The 22,823-nt window shown below is 59.7% G+C and overlaps 5 protein-coding genes across 5 annotated transcripts; 2 read left to right on the top strand and 3 right to left on the bottom strand.

Annotated features, from left to right (window-relative positions):
* Nucleotides 1-772: 772 nt before the first annotated feature.
* On the top strand, nucleotides 773-2,014 carry E0L32_006870 (uncharacterized protein; the record flags this gene model as incomplete). The annotated part of the gene is made up of 1 exon (XM_031141550.1): nucleotides 773-2,014. One exon carries the CDS (start codon nucleotides 773-775, stop codon nucleotides 2,012-2,014), a length of 1,242 nt encoding a protein of 413 aa, XP_030994169.1.
* Nucleotides 2,015-2,719: 705 nt separating this feature from the next.
* On the bottom strand, nucleotides 2,720-5,874 carry E0L32_006869 (uncharacterized protein; the record flags this gene model as incomplete). The annotated part of the gene is made up of 4 exons (XM_031141549.1): nucleotides 2,720-4,096; nucleotides 4,175-4,995; nucleotides 5,053-5,145; nucleotides 5,199-5,874. 4 exons carry the CDS (start codon nucleotides 5,872-5,874, stop codon nucleotides 2,720-2,722), a joined length of 2,967 nt encoding a protein of 988 aa, XP_030994168.1.
* A 2,833-nt stretch (nucleotides 5,875-8,707) lies between these two features.
* On the bottom strand, nucleotides 8,708-12,070 carry E0L32_006868 (uncharacterized protein; the record flags this gene model as incomplete). Its single annotated transcript, XM_031141548.1, has 3 exons — nucleotides 8,708-11,239; nucleotides 11,368-11,838; nucleotides 11,948-12,070. The coding sequence occupies 3 exons, from the start codon at nucleotides 12,068-12,070 to the stop codon at nucleotides 8,708-8,710; spliced, it is 3,126 nt and encodes a 1,041-aa protein (XP_030994167.1).
* Nucleotides 12,071-14,573: 2,503 nt separating this feature from the next.
* Nucleotides 14,574-15,988, bottom strand: E0L32_006867 (uncharacterized protein; the record flags this gene model as incomplete). Its single annotated transcript, XM_031141547.1, has 2 exons — nucleotides 14,574-15,682; nucleotides 15,955-15,988. 2 exons carry the CDS (start codon nucleotides 15,986-15,988, stop codon nucleotides 14,574-14,576), a joined length of 1,143 nt encoding a protein of 380 aa, XP_030994166.1.
* A 3,002-nt stretch (nucleotides 15,989-18,990) lies between these two features.
* Nucleotides 18,991-22,623, top strand: E0L32_006866 (uncharacterized protein; the record flags this gene model as incomplete). The annotated part of the gene is made up of 4 exons (XM_031141546.1): nucleotides 18,991-19,194; nucleotides 19,278-19,477; nucleotides 19,542-20,213; nucleotides 20,289-22,623. 4 exons carry the CDS (start codon nucleotides 18,991-18,993, stop codon nucleotides 22,621-22,623), a joined length of 3,411 nt encoding a protein of 1,136 aa, XP_030994165.1.
* Nucleotides 22,624-22,823: the final 200 nt, after the last annotated feature.

Raw genomic sequence — 22,823 nt, 5'->3', positions numbered from 1 at the left:
GTTTGCTCACATTCGGTAGCACCGCAATCAAGTCTGTCATGTCATGCCTTGGCGGCGTGCTTGTCCGGATTCGGTGCCGAGAGCAAAGCCCTCTCTTCGCGAACCTACGGGTTGACTCTTCTGGTCCAACGGCTCCAAGGCAAACAAAAGTCAGTCAGGCCGGGGTCGGGCTGCTATTGTTTGTTGCCTTTGCCAACTGGAAGCCTGAACCATGTTGCCAATTGGAGGGCAGATGCTCTGATGCTCGGTCTTGACACCTCTCCTCACGACTGCATTCCGCTCTAACGGTTCCTAACATCTAGGTAGCCTACTCATAGTGTACCAATATGACACTATCTAGCCAGACTAGCATCACAGATCGGGAGAGGAGCTCTGCTCGGTGTCTGTTCTCGACTTTGAGCCCTAGCAAAGTGTGGGGATCCAAGGAACTTCAATTCGTACAAGTACGAGTACACAAGCACACCTCGGAGGCCCTTACCCGGAAATGGACAAGCGTGTAAACCTTAGTTGGCTGCTTGGGAGCCTCAGGCCGCTGCTCTCCTCTCAAGCTGGACCCCATTCTCATCACGTGACCACTAAATGGGATGCGGGTTGGATCGCCGAGTGTCATGTCATCGAGGCACATTATCACGGCCGGACGTGTATTAGGTATCCGGAACTACCAGATCACGGTGCAACAACAAGTCAGCCTGGAAGGCACCCTCCTCCATGCCGTGGTGATTTCCTCCCACCTTCGAGGTTGATGCGTGCGTGTGCCCCCATCTCAGTCGACATGCTTTCTACGAGGTCACTCGGATCCTTCAAGGGCATCCTGCCCTCCATCCACCACCCTCTCCCGCTGAACCAGAGAGAAGCCCAGCAGCTGCTCAACTCCCTGACCGCCTCCTTCCGCAAACACCTCGATAAAGAGCACGGGTGGCTCACCGACGACCCCGCTCAGCCCGTCCCCAGCCGACCCCCCACCGGACTCATCGTCTCTACCTCTTCGAAAGACGCGCACCGCCGACCGACAGACCGGCATCTGCGCGCCATCCTCTCAAATCCCCTCTTCAGCTATGATCGGACAGTCCAGCAGGGCTTCGCCCTGGGGCAGCTCGGCAGCGCAGAGCGGGACCCCATGGACATCTTTGTAGAGGCCGTCTCCAAAGGTCTTATGGACCCCAGGCGGGCCGCCGGGTGTCTCCAGGCCAAACGCCGCGAGATCCTCCAGTCGCCCTGCCTATCGGTCAAGGATGCCATGGCCACGCCCGGCGCCGGCCTCAAGGTCGTGCAGTGGCTGAGGTCGTCCGGCATGGAGAGAGACCTCTCTTTTGTCTCGCATACCGGCTTGACTAGCCTGCTCTTGAAGTTCATGGTCGCAGAGGGCCTCGAGGACATCGCCTGGGGGTGGCTGGACCGGCTAATGCGGGGAGAGGGGCCGGCTGATGTGGGCAAGAACCACCAACCGGCGGCCTCCTTTGTCCTCGACCAGCTGGTCACTGCAAAGACGCTCGACGCCACGAACCTCAACGAGGCATACGCCTTGATCCTCCAAGGGCAGGAGATGTTCAGGTCGAACCCCAAGTTCGAACTCAGCTTTGTCGGCCCCTGGCGCCACCTGTCCTGGATATCGACGGTCGAGGCGTGGAAGCGCGCCAACCCGTCCGTCAAGCTGTACGAGTCCTTCGTTGCCATCAGCGACCGCATGCGCAAGAACCTTCGCATCGACAAGGCCCACCTGAACCTCCACCACCCCACGAAGCCCAACCCCGCCCTCGCGATACAGCTTCTGGAGAACCAGAGCATCTGGCAGAACCTCTTCAAGCTGCCTACCAGCGAGGCCGGGGAGCCCTCCAAGCGCGCGTCCGGCCTCGCTACGCGGATCATGTCTATCGGTCTCGACACCGTCCAGTACTTGACGCAGTCGGGGCAGACGGAAGAGGCACAGCATGTCCTCGACTTGCTGCGCACGAACCTCTCGGGATTCTTTGGAAAGGACCCGCCGGAGTTTTCTCGCATCCTGGCCACGGGATGAACGAAATGTCAAGTGGCCCGTTGATGCGAATGCGTATGACATTCTGTCATCTGTTTCCCTGGAGACACCGCCCGCTTCCATAGAGACAGTTACCCCATGCAAGATTGCGCACACGTCACAAGCGGCCTTCAAATTCCCCCCAGGAATGGGCTGCCGCGGTGGCATATTATCCCCCAAGGGAACAAGGCGTGCCGAAATCCGGCCTGCATTGACACTTCACCTGTCGGAAGAGAACAGGGTTTTCCCTCTTTTTTTTTTTAGCACCCTTTCAGCAAGGACTCGCCAGTCGAGATGCCAATGCTTCCCACAAGAAGCAGACGAATGAGATGATACCCAGGTGCTGGAAGCCAGCGCCGTCCTATGTATGAATAGCTTCTGTAGGAAATTCTACAACGAGACACCGTCACACAAAAGTGTTGAATACACGAAAGTGGCTGCAATTTTCACCTGTTATGTACATGTACATCCTGTCCAGTCAACCACCCCCCAAGACAATATTTCGTAGTCGCGTTTAGACATATATCCCAACATCGACATCGTTTACAATCATTTGCATCCTCGCCAGATCTCGACGCTGACACACAACGTAGTAGACACAGACCAAAACAATACAGAAAGGAAAGGGTATCTCATCAGATCAAGACATCACCACCACCACAAAAAAAAAAAAATCATTCTACCAACACCAAACATCCCTCCTCGTCATCACTCCTCCAGCCCATTCACCACCCGCAGCGCCCTCCTCGGCCCCAGCACGACGCTAAAGAAGCTCGGCTCCCGCCCCTCGAGCAGGCCCTCGGTCGAGCTCGTCGTGCTGCCGCCAGAGTCGCTGCCCCGCCTGCCGCCGCCGCCGTAGCCGTCATCGTGGCCCGTCCCGCCGCCATACATTCCGGACGGCGGCGGCCGGCGCACGGGCGGCCCGGCCGCCTCGTCGAAAAAGGGGCTGCCGCTGTCGCCCCGCCTTAGGCCGCCCCCGCCGCCGCCGCCGCTGGCGCTGCTCGCCGTCGCCGCGCCGACCGTCGTGCCGCTCATGGGCGAGGGCTCGTCGCTCATCCACGCCGCCTTGGGCTGCTGCTGCTGGCCGCCGTCGGGCGCCACCACCCAGCCGAAGCTGTCGGCCGTCGAGGTCGAGTCGTCCCTGCCGTGGCCGTGGCCGGCGCCGGCGCCGTAGAACCCCGCGGCCGCGCCGGCGCTGCCCAAGAGGGCCGGCTTCTCCGCGTACGAGGCCGGGTCGTCCGTCAGCGTGGTCCGCTTGTGCGCCCCAGCAGCCTTCTTCCTGGTGCCGCCGCGGCTCTCCTTGGACCCCTTGCGGCCAAAGAGCGCGGCGATGCCGCCAAACGCCGAGCGCGAGGACCCCGCGCGCACGGCGCCCGAGTACCGGTTCGCGACGGCCAGGTGCGTCTTGTAGGCGCGCACCTGCCGGCGGTACAGCCACGCGCAGAAGCCGAGGTAGCCCGCGAGCAGGCCCGCGAGGCCCGCGACGGCGGCGGCGGCGACGAGGCCCGGGCTGACGGCGTGCTTGTTGCTGCCGCCGTCGTCCCCTGCCGCGGGAGGAGCAGAGGACGGGCTGCCGTTGCCGTTGCCGTTGCTGCCGCCGCCGCCTACGACTCCAGACGGGCCTACCTGCGTGACGGTCGCGGTGGCGCCGGCCTGCGTGACGGTGTACACGGGCGGGTGTCCCGTCGCAAACGGCCCGTCCCTCGCGGGCCCGGCGGCGGGCGTCGTCGCCGTGGCGCCGCCGTCCGTGCTGCCCCCGATGACGGCGGCCACCCGGTCGGGCACCTTGTAGCCGTAGCTGGCGGCCAGCACCGTGTTCTCCGCGTTCAGGCCGGGCTCGTGCGCCAGGGCGGTGAACCGGCCCTGCCACTCGAGCGAGCTGGTGTTGAAGACGTAGATGCCCGGCCGGTCGCAGGGGATGTCCTTGCCCACGTACCCGCCCACGACGACCATCTGGCCGTCGCGGAGGTTGCACGTGTGGCCCGCCCTCGGGCTGGGCTTGTTCGACCCTCCCTGGTCGACGCGGACCCAGGTGAAGGACGGGATGCTGAGGATGTACATGTCGTTGTATTGGATCTGGTCTTTCTATGGAAACGGAAGATTTCGTGATTAGCTCTCAAACATCCGTACAGAGAGCACGGTGGCGTAGCGGTGATGACTCACATAAGGTTGCAGATTTTGTCCTCCAAACAGGTAGATCTGAAAGCTTGACGCATCGGGCGCCGATGCGACCACAGCGCAAGGGTTGACCCGAACCGAGGGGGCCTCGCCCCGTGTTTCCTGGTGGTACCAGGTCGAATTGGCAATGTCGTAGACATCGAGCCTGGAGAAGTCGTCGGCAAATTGGGTGTCCGTACCACCGCCCAGACCGACGAGAACTCCACTCGTCCCCCAACCGGGGACAAAGACGAGCACGCCGTCGGCCCTTTCAAAGAAGGCGGCGTCATTCTCCTGCAGGCCACCCTGAGTGATGTTGCGGTACACACCGCCCTCGCCAGCCGCCTTGGCTGCGATCGACTGCACGCCGTTGTTGGCATATCCAGGGTGCGTGAACTCGAGCAGGCTCTTCAGGTAGACGCGTTTGATCTGGTTGGACCAGCCCTGCGTGGTAGACAGATCCAGATGTCCTCCAAAGTACCAGCTCAGGCCCAGTTCGGGGACCGACACCCCGGCTCCCTCGGCCGATCTCTGCACTGGAACGCCTCCAGGGTCCGAGAAATTTCCGGCCGAGGTCTGCGGTTTCTCAAACTGCTTCCAGGACCGGTCTTTGATAGAGTACTTCCACGTGGACATGGGCTCCGGCTCGACAAAGGGGTTGTCGGCAAACTCGCCGCCGTAGAGGAAGAGGTTCTCGTAGTCGTTCCACAGGTAGCCGTTAGCTACCGCGGGCGGGCCCGAAGGCTGCGGCAGGCCCTTCAAGGCCGGTGAACTGATATCCCAAGACTTTGTGAGATCCAGTGTTACAAAGTTATTGTCTGTGGCCTCTATTAGTCCACTCCAAAAATGTTGGATCTTCAGTCAGAAAAGGATGTCCGACGTACTCCACGTATTCTGTTCCTGATCTCCAGACGTCTTCGCTTGGCCCCCGTATATGTACAGAGTGCCATTGAGCTGCGCAGCTGTCGCCGATTGTACTGTCAGCATCTTGGTTGAGAACTTTCAAAGAGCACGGCACCAAGTCACATACCCTGATGACTCCATCTGGTGCAGACATCCGTCGGGGAATTCGCTCGAGTGTCCAGAACCGGTCCTCGTCTAAGCCGGGGATCCCTGATGACACCGGCGTCGGCGCCGCTCATGCTGACCTTTTCGCCGCCGCCGCCGCTGTGATAGCTAAACGCCGGCAGGATAACGGCGATGAACAGAGCGATCATGGTGAAGCGCGACAGGCTCGCGACGGTGGGAGGAGGGGCGCTCGACACCGATTTAATCCGCGGTCGCTTGGCCGCAGCAAGCCTCGAGTACCACGACTGTTTGCCCGAACGCGACCGCGGCGAGTTCGCACCGCCGTCCTGCGCATCTTCGTGGGGGCTCATGTTGTTTTCCGCCCCATGCCCTGTCGTGTCGGAGCGCTTTCGATACGAGCCTTGTGAAGCCAACGCAGCGGGCTCGCCGAACAGGTCCCGTTCCGAGGGGCCCCTGCCGTTGTGATGTGCGGTAACACTACTGTCGTGATCCTCCAATCCGACCTCTCTGAACATGGACTTGCGGTCCTTCTTCACCATTGAGAAGCTGGGAAGCGTACCGGAGCCCACGCGGAGTCGGTCAGAAGTGTTGTGCGAGTTGAACTGCGGTCTCGTCGGCGGTATGAAAGTTCCTACTAATGCGGTGTCGGAGGAGCAGTGGGGGATTTTGGATGACATGGCGAGCAGGAGAGGAGACAGCCAGGCCGTACAGGCGAGAATTGACTTAAAAGAACGGCACAGGAACTACCAGCGATCACCAATGCGATATAGGGTGTTCGCCACCGGGCGCTGCAGAGTTGAGGCTACGCGGTTGGTGGTGTGGACATGCGGGCGGAGAGCCAACCGAGAGGACCCTGGCCGGTATGAGGTCACTGCCACAGAAATAGGATACGAACGACAAGGGAGATGGAAGGGCAAGAGTTCACAATGGAACCAAGAGGTTATTTGCAGATTGCAGATGCCGAAGGAAAAGCTTCAACGATGACCAAACTTTCGAAAGGAGAGAATAGATGTGTAGGCTGGTGAGAGATGGACATGAACATTTATTTCTTGTTGACGCGACTTGGACCTGGCCATGTCGCAGCTATCAAGGCTCTCAGTGACGGGTTCCCAAAAAGTTGGCTTGACGCGGTCACGGTGATCGTCGGGCCCCTGTCCCAGGTCGGCCTCCTCTCTGGCCTCTTGCAATCTTGCAACAGAAAGCTCCGAGCCGTGTCGAGAGACACTTAAGAAGAGGACAGGCCAGGGCCGGGGAGAGCTGTCCCAAGCAAGCGAAGAAGAGACAGAGGGGGCCACTGATGTGCGTGCCAAGAGACGACCCTACTTACATCATGGACAATGTAGCCTGCCAACTGCTCGGAGGAACAGCCGTATGGGAGGAGGCATGTTAATGGCAGCGAAATACTGGGGAATGGAGACTTCTCCAGAATCATCTCGATCTGGTGGGCGGTTGCTTTGCTGTCTTTGAACAGAACCCCAGACCGCTTCCCTTCCGATAGGGAAGAAGGACATGTTGAGAACGTCGTCATACCTTGGACCCTTGATCCTCTGAGACGTGAGATTGGTTCAGGGGAGACAAGTATCTCGGTGCTTGGTCCCTGGTGGCCGACTGGCCGAGTGACCATTTGCCAGAGCTGCGACGTGCGGGAAATGACAAAAGGCGGGTGGGAGGGCAAGTCACTTCCCGAATTGGATGCAGAGGCACCAACAACCCGAAGCCGGCCAATGTCCGTCCCTCGAAATCAATCTTGGGGGTAAAAGTTGGACGGAGAGAGTTGTCGTTGCGGGTTGGGCCAGAGGCTGCTCTCAGGTGTGGTTGAGTGCAGGGATTACGGGGGGGAGGTGTGTCTGGGCGATGACCTCACCAGTCCCCATAGTGACAAGTAACCTTACTTTCGACGGCCCTGTCGCCAACCGCCAGGAACTTGTTTTTCGCCCACCTTTCCCGTTTCCAGCTCCCGGGCCGGGCGACAAGTCCTCGGGCGGGCCTTCCAGAAGGGCTCCTTGCCTCGCTTGTCGGAGAATGAGGTCAGCAAGGTGTCAAGTCTCGAAACAGCCGGCGGTTCCAACTCGATTTGGCTTTGGGGAGGGATTCGGGCTGCTGTTCGCGGCAGTCAACGGACGAAAAGCTCCTGCCAACTCCACCACAGCCTCCACCTGAGAACCCCTAAAACCCCCCCAAAACAGTGTGGCTAGTGCGTGTGGCGCCTAACCAAACGTCGTCCAGGCTCACTATCGTCATCTAACTATGTGGCCTATTGTCTCTTGTGTACTGATGGAAATCAACTCGATGCTGTGTACAATTCGAGTTTATTGCTAAAGGTCGTATGTATATAACTGGCATCTGCAGATAATAGACACTGGCATTACCCCCCGGGGCATAGGTAGGGCAGCGTAGTAGCAATGACACGAACCACAGAGCATTTGCCCTTCTTGTTCTTCACCACAATTTGAAACCAATGAAATATCGGACATATGACCCGGTGGGAGGGCATTGTGCACCAGATGGTTCCTGTAGTCGAATTATAAAGATGAATGGGATAATGAGTGAGTAGTCATCTATTAAGAGTGCAATCCGGTCTATGGCAACAAAGTAGTATTGAGCATTGAAAATGGGAAGATAGAGAGGCTCTTGAGTGATTCACAGGCATTTTCTACTGCTTTGCAGTGTCACATGGAATCTTACATGTGCAGGCTGCTCTATCAAATGGGTGTAAAACTTGGCACCCCATAAAGCATGGTATACGGTTAAGGACCTTACCAAACTTCCCGTCTGTCCCATTATCAAGGTGGGTGAAGAGACGAAGATTACTCTGTAATATCATTTTGCAATTAGAAGTCCATCAAAGATATGATAAACCTTTCCGATGAAGAGCCCAAAGGCTCAACATTTGCACATGTTCCCTGTCATTCACCATAATAATATTAAAGGCAGTCTCTGATCTTGTCATCACAACATACCCATGACGGTCTATTATGCAATAAACAAACCATATCTATCAGTTGACAGGCCAATAAATCCACACACACTGACAGACAGCACCGAGAGATCCAAGTCTCCATGAATCGGCCTGCAATTTTCAAAACAAACAGGCAAAAAGCCTCAAGATCCGGGGGCTTCTGCAACAACGAAGAACCCCCTCTATCTGATCCGAGCTATCCATTCTGTCCCCCCCCCCGGCCCCCCATAATTTTTGTCCTCGCAGATCCTTTTTGCAAGTCTTCTGTTCTGTACAGATAAAAAAGAGAGAGAAAAACGCCAAACCCAATGCACAGATTACAAGGATATGTAGTCTTCACCCCCAAAAGGCCCTCTTCTGTCTTCTCTGCCCTTATGTGAAGATAACCACCGGAGGGCGCATCAACAACCCCCGCGAGCTACATCACGCTCTCTCTCTCTCTCTCTCTCTCTCTCTCCCAGCCTTTCTCGTTCTTCCTCCTCCTCTCTCCCCTTCATCCCCCTCCCCTCTCCCCCTGCCCTCTCCCCCACGCCCCTCTCTCATCGCTCAGCTCAACCCCCCCACCGATGCTGCTCACTCGTATCCCTCCGTCGACTAGGCCTCGCCCCGCGGAAGTAGTCGTACGACATCGGGTCCGGGTCCTCCTCCTCCTGGGGCAAGTTGCCGTACCCGTACGGCCCGCCGCCCAGCATGCCTGGCGCGCGCGGGTTGCCGCCGCCGCTACCGCCCACGCCCACGCCCCGGTCGAGGCTCGCCTCGCGCGACCGCGGCGACGCCAGCGCCGGGATCGTCGGCTGCGCCGCCGGCGACATGGGCATCCCCGCCGCGTTGTGCACCAGGTTGCTGCCGCTCTCGTTGCCGCCCGCCACGCCGTAAAAGGGGCTGCGCGTGCGCGTCGGCACGTCCCCGAGGCCGTAGCTCGGCGAGCCGGCCCGCGGCGTGGCCCCCCCCTCGTGCGAGTAGGGCGAGTGCGCCGGGAACCCGCCGCCGACGCCGACGCCGGGCGGCGGGCTCGGGCTGCTCGGGTTGTGGTAGCCGGGGTTGTACGTCGTGCCGCCCGCCGAGTTGAGCATCTGCACCGAGTACTGCCTGCGGCCCGTCATGCCGCCGACGGGCGTGCCGGGCCGCGAGTCGCTGCCGGCGCCGCCAAAGAGGCTGCCGGGCGTGCCGGGCCGGATCAGGTCCCGCGGCGTGCCAAAGATGTCGCCGCCGCCGTGGTCCTCGCCAAACTCGTCGCGGTTCTTGTAGTACTCAAAGTCGAGCCTGGACTCGGGCACGACCTCGAAGCCGGGCATCGACGCGCCCGACGGCGCCACCCGCTTGCCGGGCTTGCCGGCGTTCATCGGGTCCAGCACGTACGTGTCCGAGTAGCCCGAGACCGACATGGTGTCGCCCGAGCCGGCCTCGCGCCCGTGCGTCAGGCGCCCCGAGTAGACAGACGCCAGGATGTTCTGCGCCTTGGCGTGCACCATGGGGGTCGTGAGCGGCTTGTACAGGGCGGGGTGTCCGAAGCGCGCGGCGAGGCGGTCGCTGCGCAGGCTCTGCTCCTTGCCCTCGGCATGCGGCTGGTGGAGGTTCTGGGTGGCATAGTAGTGGATCTTGTCGTCGAACGCCTTGGAGCAGTACAGCTTGAACCCAACCATCAAGAACGGCAGAGGAGCCACGCAGTACGCCTGGAGATGGTCCTCCGTGCCCTGCACAAACACGATGAGGAAGACGACCACGTGAGCGAGCATGGACGCGAAAATCATCCGGTTGAAGAGCACACGCCAGAACATGCCGCCGGACTCGGTCTTGGTGACAAAGACGTAGAGCAACATGTACTTGCGGAGGACGACGTCGATGGCAAAGTAGATGGCCACGGCGGGGAGCACAAGCGGCTGCACGCCGGAGTAGCACAGGGCGACCGTGGCATAGTATACAAAATAGTTGTAGTAGCTGGCGTAGTCGAAGGGAGGGGGCGCGGTCAACTCGATCAGCTCGCGCGGGGTGGGACTGGAGAACTTGCGCATCAGGAAGCCCCAGAAAAGCGGCCAGAGCTGGGCGAGGTCGATAGCCACACCCATCTGTCGCTGCATGAGCCAGGTGATCCAGAAGGGCGACATGGTGCACAGCGAGCCGATCAGAAGCTTGCCGGGCTGCGCCTTAAGCATGGCCTGCCAAGCATCGGTGCCGCCCTCGGTCGACTTGACCACGTTGGACACAAAGGTGAAGACGGAGTTGAAGAGCGAAAACACCACCAGGTTGTTGAAGACGAAGAAGGAGTAGAGCTTGGCCATGACGTGTCTCTCGCGGCCAGTCTTGGTCTGGTCACCTGCCTGGATGGAGAGGCGGCGGAAGATGATGGGGAGCACGAGATAGATGGTCGAAGTGATGGCCGGAGACAAGACACCCTGCACAATCTGCCAGAAGCTGGTGTTGCCGGCCAGCGACCTCTGGAACGCCGGCCACAGCAGTCCCAGATTGCTCAAGTTGACGAGGAAGATGGCAATCATGGCGTTGGGCGCCACCCAGAGGACCGTCAGCAGCGCGATCCACGTGTTGTTGATGAACCTCCTGCGGCTCCGTGTCGGGGCGCTCAGAGGCATGTTGTCCCAGATGATGTCGTTGGGCCGCGGCGCCAGGCGGATGGTGGCATTGTGCGGCTTCTTCTTCCTCGCCGCGTACGCGATGGCATGTGCTTCGCTGATATCAGAGTAGGACGCGAACCCATAGGGCATGGTGTTCCGCTTGTCCACACTGGCGCGCACCTCCTTGATCTCGATCTCGAGCTCCTTGATGCGCTGCGTGAGGTAATCGATGGCATCGACCTTTTGGCCCTTGGGGTAGGTCCCGTATGAGCGATCCTTCTTGGAAGGCGCGCAGACCGGACGGGAGGCGGGCAGATTATGGGGATCTTTGAGGTACTTGGCGAGGACCTTTTCGAGCTTGCGGACCGCCTTCTCGTGTTCGCTGATGAGTTCGGGCAGGATCTTGACATTTCGAGCGACCGCGGTTCTCGAGAACGAGGAATTGGGAGCGACCTCGTCGATGATCCTAGCAATGCCCTCGTCGGAAGACAGCTTCTTGGGGATATCGAACAACTGCAACAGGTCAGCCGAGTGTACATTGGGAAAGCATCCCGGGAGAAGCCACTTGCCATCAAGGTACGCGCATGGAGACTGTTCTGATACTCGGGGCTCTGGAAGTACTCCCTGCGCAGGTGGAGGACCTTGCGGTAGTTCCACCACAGGAAGCCGGCAACGATGATGGTGTAGAGCCAGATGAGCACGACCTGGACCCAGTTCGGCTGGCCCAGGACGTTCATGGGCGTGAGGAGGAGCAGCCAGACCGGGTCGCCGTAGCGGAAGGCCTTGGTGTAGTTGACGGGGATGAGGACGGCGCAGCCGAGGATGGCCATGATGACGAACATGTTGCGATACATCTTTGTGAAACGGAGAAAAATGGCGGCGTCCATGCCGACGAGGCGCACGATGTCCTTTTCATTCGTCTTCCACAGGGGGCCGATCCAGGCGAACATGCCCTTGCCCAGGGCGGGCGGCGCGTGCAACTCGTCAGCATGCTTGAGCTTCGGGGCGTATACGATCGTGTTGTAGGGTCGGACGAGGGAGAAGAGCAGCGCAATGCCGGCTGTGATACCGAAGGACGTGCCGATCGAGGCCCAGATGGAACCGATTTGGAGCTATGTAGGGTCAACGTTAGATCCGCGCACCAAACTGATAAACTGCTCAGGGGACGGGACAACGTCGTGGAAGTGCCCCTGACTAGCGACGGCCCGCGAAAGAACTCACCTGACCACCAAAGGGATTTGACAAGAGCGACAGCAACTGCTTCCCCGGATCGTCGCTCGTTTCTGGTGGCGGGTTTCCATCACGGGGGACCAGCGTCAGGATGGCCCTGACGATTGATTCCATGCTGTCTTGCTAATGCCCACAATGGGCTACCCGCCGGGTTTTGTACGGCTGTCGAGGACCACACGAGAGGCCGAGGGGTGATGGCAGGGTCTAAACCCTTGGGAGACGAGCAGAGGGCGCCAGATCCAGTGTCGTGTGATGTGGGAACGGCACCGCCAACTCCGGGGGGGGAGGGTCTTGTTTGCCGCCCTACTCAGAGGGCTCTGTCTACGGTCGGGATTCTCGTGAATGACAGCAGGGAAAGATGTCGTTTCGTTTCGTTTCGTCTCAGGTCAGGGCGGAGAATTGGTCAAGATGTAGGAGCGAGTGACTTTTGGCCTGGAGCGAGTGTGGTCGGAAGGGTCGCCGCTATCGGGACCAAGGCAGGAAAGGGAGGAGCGAAGGAGATCAGTCGTTCGTCGTCAACATTAAAGGCATGAAGCTGTATTGCCCCGAGATAGGCAAAGGGAAGAAAGGATGCTGCGTGGTCGTGGAGGGCAAACAAAGAAAAGAGACTGAAGTGCAAATCGGCAACGGAGCAGGCAAGGAGGACTGTGAGGAGGTAGGTCAGGATGGATGATAGGCTAGATAAGGTATGGTGCTGAGGATCGGGCGTGGAAAAGGTGTGTGCAAGGATTGTTGGGGAGGGAGAGTAGGAGAGCAGAAGGAGAGCAGAACATGTCATCACATGGGAGGAGCGAGAACAATGAGAGAACGACCATGTATCTCCCACGCCACTACACTGCAGAAATGTACATGCATCGCTGTCAGCTAATGCTAATGCTAAATAAGGAGGTACCTAAACGGACCCGCCGTACGGGCTCCTCCCTTCCTCCCCCTTGGCATGGATCGCGAAGATCTCAGGGGGTCTCGCATCGCTGGAATACGAGCTTTTTTTTTTTTTTTTCCCTTCCATGCTTGCTGTGCACCTCTGCCGGCTCCACACGAGCAAAACTGGGCTGGCTACGGCAGACACGGGACGACAGAGTCCTGAACTACCTAGCGAAGCACTTGTACAAGTACAGTAGAGAAGCTTCAAGCTTGTTTTTCCCGCGCGCGTCGAGCAAGCTCCAGAGGCGGCGTTGAACTCGAAACAGCGGGTTGCCTCCCGGATATGCTTAACTACAGGTAGGTACCTACTGGAACATGAAGAGGAGCTGGTAACTACCTGTACCTAACCTTAGTACGTAGCCTCGACCCCGGATACGGGATGCGTGCCCCTTTCAGGTGAGGCAGCTGAGGAGGTGGGCTACGAAGAACTGGAAAACAACGGCCCGCAATCGTCGAGATCGGCGCTGTCGTTAATGCGCATTTATTAGGGGTCCAAGTCGGATCCCAGATCCCCCAGACAAGACCCGTTGAACTGGGCAGCATTGAGCAGCATGGCCCGTCGGATCCGGCACCACGGCCGGTGCGTAGAGACCTCGAGATTGATATTGAAGGCCGTGTCTTTTCTCTTTCTTCACTTCCAGTCAATTGAGTCTTGTGTGCGAGGGCCAAAAGCATCGATCGACAAAAAGAGGTTCCACGGCCAACAAGCTTAAATTTTTCATTTTGGTACTCGGGACGAGGGATGAAACAGTCTGCTGCGTCAGCTGGCATACATTCTCACCCAGTTGATCTCAACTCCCCGGCGGTGATCCGGTGCTCCCCTGGGCGGATCGACATGTTCGTTGGGCAGTGCCCTTTCAGGGAAATCCGCATGGTCGGCAGCAGCTCGCCCGGACGAATGATCTGCTCAGCCGCTTTGGCCCTTGTTGGTGCATTGCTTGCATGGATCTGCGCCTGCAGGGTCCTGGCTCATCACAACATTCTTATGTCGTCGTCGTCGTCGTCGTCGTCGTCGTCTTCATTGACTTTCAAAGCAATACGTTGTGACCTGTGTGGGCTTACAAAGAGCGAGCGACGAACCAGGTAGCATTGATTGAACACAATTCATATTTTGTAGAGCCTCATCAATGCTATCTATATATAACCAAGCTTACACCAGGCTCGAGGGAGCAAGCTTACAGCGAGGAGGTAAACTTTGGAGTATCACGAATGGGATGCATTAATCAAAATCCATCATACAACAGACTCTAAACAACAATAGCGAAATCACATTCAGCCTTCCTTTTATGTACATTACATTGAAACCGCACATCCCAGAAATCACAACCGTAGATAAACAAACCACCAGCCCGGGAAGAAACACCTTCCCTTTTTGCCCACGCAAAGTTGTGTCCAAAAGGGGTGAGAGGCGGCCTCATGAAAGCCGAGCCGTACAGAACCCCCTTAATGCCAATCCCCTCAACCAGCAAGCACAGCAAAAAGAGGAAAACAAAAAAGGCAATTCCCGCATAACCCCCAAGGAAGGGGAAAGACCATCGTTTTTGTTGCCTTACCTACGTTTTTTTTTTTTTTTGGCCTGGAAGCTTTTATCCCCTTGCTTTGAGCGTACCAAAACTACCAAAAGAAAAAAAAAGGAGTGTCGGGTCAACTGTAGATGGATGTCGTTGACGAGAGGGAGGACAAAAACGACGCTTCAAGCATCGACCGGGCCCTGGCTTCGCGTTTTCCTCGCGGTGCGGCCCACGGGCGCGGGCGCCTTCTCCCTCTTTGACCGGCCGTTGCTCTTCTTGACCCCGGCGCCGTTCCCGTTGGCCTTGGGCGCCGCCGTCGAGGTCTCGAGGGTGGTGTCGGTAGCAGCGCTGTCGGGCTTGATCTTCTTGGCCACGGAGCCCTCGACGGCCGACGCGCTCGTCTCGAGGGAAGGGCCGTTGCCGTTGCCGTTGCCGTTGACGCCGCCGTCGTCGTCGGCGTCCTCCTCGAACTTGCGCTTGTTGCCGGCGACGGGCGCGGCGACGCTTACGGCCGGGCTGTCGAGGTCCATCTTGTCGCCGGCCGTGGGCCCGGCGCTGGCGCTGGGGGCCGTCGCCGCCGCAGTGACGCCGTTGAGGGCGCTGGGCACGGGGGCGGGGACGGACTCGGTGGGCTTGATCCGCTCGGCGGGCTCCTCGGGCGCGTTGCCGGGCCCGTCCATCTTGGCCGGCTCGGCAAAGGCCGGGGCAGGAGCAGCAGCAGCAGCAGTCTCGACGGGCTGCTTCTTCTCGACGGGGGGCTCGGCGGGCTTCTCGGCGGCGGGTGCAGAGGGCTGCTCGACGGCGGCAGGCTTGGCCGGCGCCTGCTCGTCCTTGGCATCCTCGACCTTGGCCGGCGGGGCCTGGGAGGATGCAGGCGCGGGCGCAGGCGCAGGCGCCGCGGCGTCGGCGCCGGGCTCGGGGACAGACTCGGCGGGCTTGTCGGCGCTCTGCAGCGCCCCGGCCATCAAGGGCGCCGCCTCGTCCTTCTTGTCCTCGGCGGCCGGGGCCGCAGGCGCAGCAGTGCCGTTGGTAGCGCCGACGGGAGCGGCGACAGGCGCGCTCACGGCCGCGGGCTCAGAGAGCTTGGTGGGCTCGGCGTCGGTCTTGGCGGCGGCCGGCTGGGCCGGCTCCGAGGGCTTGAGGCCCAGGCTCTCCTGGGGGTCCTTGGGCGGCGCATCGCTGGGCGGCGCGGGCGGCGGCGCATGGGCAGAGACGGCGGGAGGATCGGCCGGCTTGATGGGGTTGGCGACTGTGCTCGATGGCAAGAGGGGGAATCTGAGGTCAGCGCTGGCTGGTCCAAGAAAACACACAACACAAACAGGGGCGGAGCAGCAGCAGCAGCAGCAGCAGTAGGATTTGTTTTTGGAGGCGGGATGTAGTGTTGCGGCGCAAGAGGGCACTGGTTTCTTCTTTTTCATCAAAAATAGCAACTTCTCAACGTCGCAAAGGCAGTCAAAACATCCAATTGAAGGCAGGGCCGCGCAACGGACGGCCCTGTGCCCGTTCTCGACGCCATTGGGATGGATCTGGACCTGGTACTGCTGGTTCTGCCGGGCAACTCACCTGGGTCGACCGCGGGAGCTGGGGCGTTGGCCATGGCGATGACGTAATCGGGAGCTCGTGCGGGAGCGCAGCTCGGGGCAGTTACGGGGTCAAAACGAGATCACGGCGAGTCGCGACAGTCAGGAGAGCGAGAGGGACGCCGTTGAGAGATGCAGACGATGGATCCGGGCTGCTGAGAGGGTGGTTTGTTGATGGCAGAAGGGGGGAGAGGAGGGTCTGGAGAGGAGGGATCGGGGAAGAGGTGAGGTTGGCTACCTAGGTAGACAGGGCACGAGAGGGCATCAGCTAGACTGGCATCATCAATTCGCCGGGGCTGGGTAGCACCAGTGAGCAGCAGGCGAATCAGAGCCGGCAGAAGGGGTGCAAGAACATGAAAGCTTGCAGCCGGATGGGAGCGGGTCGGCAAAGGGCGGACGGTAGGTACAACAGGACACAGCACAGGGGAAGCACAGGGAAGGGAAGAGGAGGGCGAGAGGAGAAACAAGCGTTGGTGAGCAGGGCTAGAACAGGAACGGGCGAGGCCAGTAGTGCGGAGAAGCGAGTGAGACTGTGTGCCTGGAGGGAGGATGGAGGAGAGGAAGACTGGAGGGGATGGATCCATGGGGCCCGGGCGAATCGACCGGGCCATCGAGGCATTGCCAAATCGAGCCGGCGATGGTGGCCAAGTATCACGACATAGAGCCAGCCCTGCGGAGTGACGTGCGTCAGATCTGGGATTTAGAGTGCGAGATGGAGACACACAAGACACGCGAACTAACAAGGTGTAGTTAGTACTTCGTAGGCACTTCGTAGGCATTGCATCAGTCAGCTCACCTCTTCCCACCGGCCGGGTTCCCATTGCCCACAGTGCCAGTTCCTCCTCCATCTGTGCTTCTTCCGCTTCGGCTTCTTCCTCAGGGACCGGCCAACATCTACTGCAGTGATGCATCCGGCTTACCTGGCCAACTGTGCAGCAACGGCGCGATCAAACGGAAGCGATGCGAGGCACCTAGGTAGGCAGCTACTTCGTAGGCATTCCTTTTCCTCGACGGGCCATTGCGGCGTGTTGTTTTCCGGCGGCTTCTTCTCTGCAGGTGGATAAATAGCACCGTGTGTCTGTCTGCCCTCGACCGAGTCGACACATTCATTGTGACATGGCCATGGCCATGGCACTCCACAGCCCATTCCATCTCATTCCATGCGTACTGTGTGCACAGTGCGTGGAGCTTTTCTCTCTTCTTCAACAAATGTCAATCGACCACGTTGACCAGACCTGGAATTCAATCTCGACGACACACAGACACACACCGTCGCCAACAAATGATAGGTATGCTAATCAAATCGAATTGTCGACCAGTCAGCCACCACCAACCAAGACGTCGAAATAGCGCATGTTCCTGCGCCCTTGCGGCGAACTCTGTGCTGTGAGCTCATCTCATGCATGGCGTGAGCGATGGATCGCCGCATTGCAGCAGGGCCCATGAGGTACCTATCGGTAAGCCCATGGGCCATGGGGAGGGAGAAGGGAGTGCGAGTGGGCGGCCGGCAGGCATGTCAACAAGTGGAAGTGGAAGAAGACGAATCAAGGGCTCGAGCTCTCTGGCTGGAATCTGGAGGGATTGCATTGGCAGCGCTTGCAAATGGTCTGGTTCTTTTTTGGCCCCCCCATTGCCCCTCCCTACAATACTCCGTACCTACTCCGTACTCCGTATGCCTTGAGTGCCGTGAGATTTTTGCGGGGAAACATACAGGCAGATTGATTGATTGATTGATTGATCGACCCGTGTCGAGTGTGATGATGGCAAGTTGCTGGAAACTGCCTATCCAATGTGCTCAGATCAGACTTTTCTGTCAAATGTCAATCTCTTTTCTTTGATCTCTCCACAGCCGCAGCCGCAGCCAGCCACCCAACCCAACTCTCCTCACACCTCTCCGGCTCCGGCCCTTCTTCTACGTCACCAACACCGGCCCATCGTACGGTTCATTGTGGCTGATCACGGCCCGTCCGGGGTGTGGGATGCTTTTTTACTCGGATCGATTTTTGCCAAGACCGCACATCTCGTGCTGAGTCGAGTCAAGTGATTCGCCACGTGCCCCCCCTTCGACGCCTCAACAGCCAGCCAGCATTGCCAAGACTTTTGCCTTTTGTTGGTCAGCTCGCAGATGGTGATGGTGTTGCTACGCTGCCGCTAGCGGGATCAGACGAGGCTAGACGATTGCTAGAGAATGGCATTCCCCAAGCTGACCAAGACCTTGGGTCTGGCGCCGGGCTCGAGGCGGTGCAGCGGCCCAAGAGTTGGTCGTCTTGGTCGCCTTGGTCGTCTCTTGGGTCGCCTCGCCCTGGGAAGCACAACAAATGGCGTGCTGTGTTGGGTGGGTGTGGTAGGGAACCGTAGGGGAATCCGTGGGATCGAAGCTCAGCGGCACTGGTCGAAAGAACACACACACACACATACACACACGGTCCCCCCCCGCCGCCGTGGAAAGGCTGTGTATGGTCCTCGCGCGTCGCCGGCCCCGCCAAGGCTGCCAAGTCCGACTCAAGACTTCGCGGACCCGGTGAACGTCGGCCAAGAAGTCGGCCAAGACACCCTCCCAAGACATTTGGCTTTGCTAGAGCCTTGGTTGCCCTCTGCTGCGCCAATCATGCCCCGTGCCGTGCATCCTGCCCACGCTGATTCCCTCTTATCACTTGGGCAAACCTCTTGGTTCTCTTGGCCCGCCGTCCCCTCCGCCGTGCCGGTTTTGCGAGAATGACGAGACTTTGCAGCGTGTCATGACACTCTCTTCCTTGCATGTAGGTACTACCTAGCTCTGGGCATTGCGACGCCGAGAACATTTAAGATGCGCACGTCTCCCCCCCCGACCATGTGTTCCTCCGGGGAAAAAGAAAACTTCTCGATGCTTGTCCCAACCAGCAGATTCCGCTGTCCGGTAAACAATAACAACCAGACAAACCCACAAGAGAGCCCCCAACACCGAGGATCCAATCTCCCAATCCTCTCGCTGAGTGCTCCAACGTGAATGGATATCACCTAAAGTCATTCGTTTGCTGTGATGTCTGCCAATTTCGAACGCCACCCTTTCCTGCTGACTGTCGAAGATGTCGCCAAACACCTGAACACAGATATCGACAAGGGCCTGAGCTCGGCTCAGGTCGCCGAGTTGTCGCAGCAGTACCCCAAAAATGAACTCGATGTCGGCGGCGCCGTCGCCTGGTACACCATCCTGGCCAGGCAGTTCTTCAATGCCATGATCTTGGTAAGCTCCATTTGCATTTGCGACTTTTTTTTCTTTAAAAAAAAAAAGGAACTCTCCATACTGACTGATTCCCTCCATCCAAGGTGTTGTTGTTCGCTACGGCCGTCTCCTTTGGCATTCAAGACTGGGTCGAAGGCGGTGTCCTCGCAGGCGTCATCGTTCTCAACGTATCTATCGGTTTCTTCCAGGAGTTCAAGGCAGAGAAGAAGATGGACGCCCTGCGTTCGCTCTCCTCGCCCAGTGCTACTGTTGTCCGCGACGGCAAGGCCCAGGTCATCCCCAAGTAAGTTTGCTGCCGTCTGACGAAGAGCGCAGGGTGCGTTCGATAACTGACGTTGGTTTGCCAGCCCCGAAGTCGTCCCCGGTGACATCGTTATCCTGAAAATGGGCGATACCGTCCCGGCCGACCTGCGCATGTTTGAGGTCATGAACTTGACGTGCGACGAGCAGAACATGACGGGCGAGTCCCTCCCCGTCGAGAAGATCACCGAGAACAACATCATCGATCACACCACCGGCCAGCTGGCCGAGAGTGCCGAGCACGTCAGCCTGGGTGACCGCATCAACTGTGCCTACGCCTCGACCATTGTCCGGAAGGGCCGCGGTCGCGGCATCGTCTACGCCACCGCCATGGCCACCGCCGTCGGCGAGATCGCCGCTTCCACCACCAAGAAGAAGCGCAAGCCCGGCCGTTCCATGAACGCCAAGAAGTACGGCTACAAGCAGATCTTCATCGGCGCCTTCAAGCGCACCTTTGACGCCGTCGGCAAGTTCCTTGGCCTGACCGAGGGCACGCCCTTGCAGCGCAAGCTGGCGCAGCTCGCCTACTACCTCTTCGGCTGCGCCCTGATCCTCGCCGTCATCGTCTTTGGCGTCCATCGCTTCGACATCCCCAACGAGGTCATCGTCTACGCCATCTCCACGGGTATCGCCATCATCCCCGAGTCTCTTGTTGCTGTCTTGACCATCACCATGGTCCAGGCGACTCGAGTCATGCGCAAGGCCAATGTCGTCGTTCGGTACGCAGCCCTCCCAACAATTTCCTAAACCTGATTACGTGCTTTTTTTTTTTTGAGACTAATATGAGTCTGCAGTGATCTCTCTGCTCTCGAGGCTCTTGGCGGTGTCACCAACATCTGCTCCGACAAGACCGGCACCCTCACCCAGGGCGCCATGATCGTCAAGAAGGCCTGGCTCCCCAGCTCCAAGATCCTGACCGTGCATGACTCGATGGACCCCGCCAACCCAACCGTCGGACGGGTGACCTGTGCCGACAAGGTCGAGAAGGTGGAGGAGGCCCCCGAGGAGCCGGCCGCCGTGCGCGACTACGACCAGGAGCGCACGGTCAACGCGCTCAAGTTCGACGTGCCCGAGGAGAAGCTCAAGCAGAACGAGAAGAAGCCCGAGGAGCCCGCGGCCGAGCTCACCCCGGAGCTCCAGACCCTGCTCGTCTCCTCCGCGCTGTGCAACCTCGCCACCGTGCGCAAGGACAAGGAGAGCGACGCCTGGCAGACCACCGGCGAGCCCACCGAGATCGCGCTGCAGGTCTTTGCCCGCCGCTTCGAGATCGGCAAGAAGATCCTCGAGGGCCAGGGCTGGAGGCAGCTCGCCGAGTTCCCCTTTGACAGCTCCATCAAGCGCATGAGCGTCATCTACGACGCGCCCGAGGACCTGGACGAGAAGAGCGAGTTCCCGCCCGAGAACAGCCTGGTCTTCACCAAGGGCGCCGTCGAGCGCATCCTCGACCTGTGCACGCAGGTCGGCACCGGCGCCGCCCAGCGGGCCATGACCGACGCGCTCAAGGACGAGATCCTCGACCAGATGAACGCGTTCGCCTCGCTCGGCCAGCGCGTGCTCGCCATCGCCTACAAGCCGTGGGAGGGCAAGTACCGCAAGGCCGACGCGCACAAGCCCGAGCACACGGGCGACGAGGACGTGGACCACCAGCGCGCGCTGGACGAGCAGCAGCGCCGCAACGCCGCCGAGGAGGAGCTGCGGCGCGAGGTCGAGAGCGGCCTCGTGCTCGTGGGCCTGCTCGGCATCTACGACCCGCCGCGCAAGGAGACGACGCCGTCGATCGCCGAGTGCTCCAACGCCGGCATCCGCGTGCACATGCTCACGGGCGACCACCCGGCCACCGCCGAGGCCATCGCCAAGGAGGTCGGCATCATCCCGCGCAAGCTGTCGTCGCTGCCCGCCGACGTCGCCAACACGGTCGTCCTCAAGGCCACCGACTTTGACAAGCTGTCCGAGGCCGAGATCGACGCCCTGCCCGAGCTGCCGCTCGTCATCGCCCGCTGCGCCCCGGACACCAAGACGCGCATGATCGAGGCCCTGCGCCGCCGCAGCGCCTACATGGCCATGACGGGCGACGGCGTCAACGACGCGCCCAGCCTCAGCAGGGCCGACGTCGGCATCGCCATGGGCTCCGGGTCCGACGTCGCCAAGTCGGCGGCCAAGATCGTGCTCACCGACGACAAGTTCAACTCGATCGTGGCCGCCATCCGCCAGGGCCGGCGCATGTTTGACAACATCCAAAAGTTCATCCTGCACCTGCTGACCTCCAACGTCGGCGAGGTCATCCTGCTGATCTGCGGCCTCGGCTTCAAGGACCAGGACGGCCTGTCCGTCTTCCCCATCAGCCCGCTGCAGATCATCTGGATCAACATGCTGACCAGCTCGTTCCCGGCCTTTGGCCTCGGCCGCGAGAAGGCGAGCCCCGAGGTCATGAAGAAGCCGCCGCACAAGCGGGGCGTCTTCACGATGCAGATCATGGCCGACATGCTCATCTACGGCACCATCATGGGCGCCTGCACGCTCGTGACCTTCATCATCGTCGTCTACGGCCGCTACGGCGGCCAGCTGGGCCAGGAGTGCAACCGCGAGTGGTCGCCCGCCTGCGAGCCCGTCTTCCGCGCCCGCGCCGCCGTCTTCGCCGAGCTGACCTGGCTCATCCTCATCTCGGCCTGGGAGTTCAAGAGCCTGCGCCGGTCCATGTTCCGGCTCGACCCGGACTCCCAGAGCCGCTTCCCCTTCTTCCGGGACATGTACGAGAACCGGTTCCTCTTCTTCTCCGTCGTCATCGGCGGCGCCTCCGTCTTCCTGTCCATCTACATCCCCAAGCTCAACAAGGTCGTCTTCCGCCACTCGCCCATCTCGTGGGAGTGGGGGCTCGTCTTTGGCGGGCTCGTCATCTTCATCCTCGGCGTCGAGGCGTGGAAGTGGGCCAAGCGCTCCTTCGGCCTCTTCCTCGACAGCGCCGTCGTGCGCGGGCCCTTTGCCCAGGGCAGCGAGGACGGGCCGGGCCGCCTCGGCAAGACCTTCTCCATGGCCAGCCTCAAGAGCTGGGGCAGCTTCGGCCGGACGCGCAGCAAGGCCAAGACCGAGAAGTCGATCGACAACCGGTCCGAGGCCGAGAATGCGGTGTAATTGCGCTGCACGCGGTGGAGGACCGGGAGCGGGAGGAGTCCTTACCTTCTCTTTCTCTCTCTCTCTCTCTCTCTCTTGAGAGGATATGTAGATACGAGAGTTGACATTTCACGTTTTTTTTTTTTTTTTTTTTGCATAGAGGACGGGCTTGAACGGGGGGACGGGAAGCAAAAGAGGGAGATCTATGAAGGGATAGTTCG

The sequence above is a fragment of the Thyridium curvatum genome, assembly GCF_004353045.1.
Source record: "Thyridium curvatum strain D216 chromosome Unknown NODE_40_length_362384_cov_81.811220, whole genome shotgun sequence".
In the NCBI taxonomy this organism is placed as follows: domain Eukaryota; kingdom Fungi; phylum Ascomycota; class Sordariomycetes; order Thyridiales; family Thyridiaceae; genus Thyridium; species Thyridium curvatum.
Note: the sequence above shows the minus strand (reverse complement) of the source record. Positions and strands in the feature narration are given on the sequence as shown.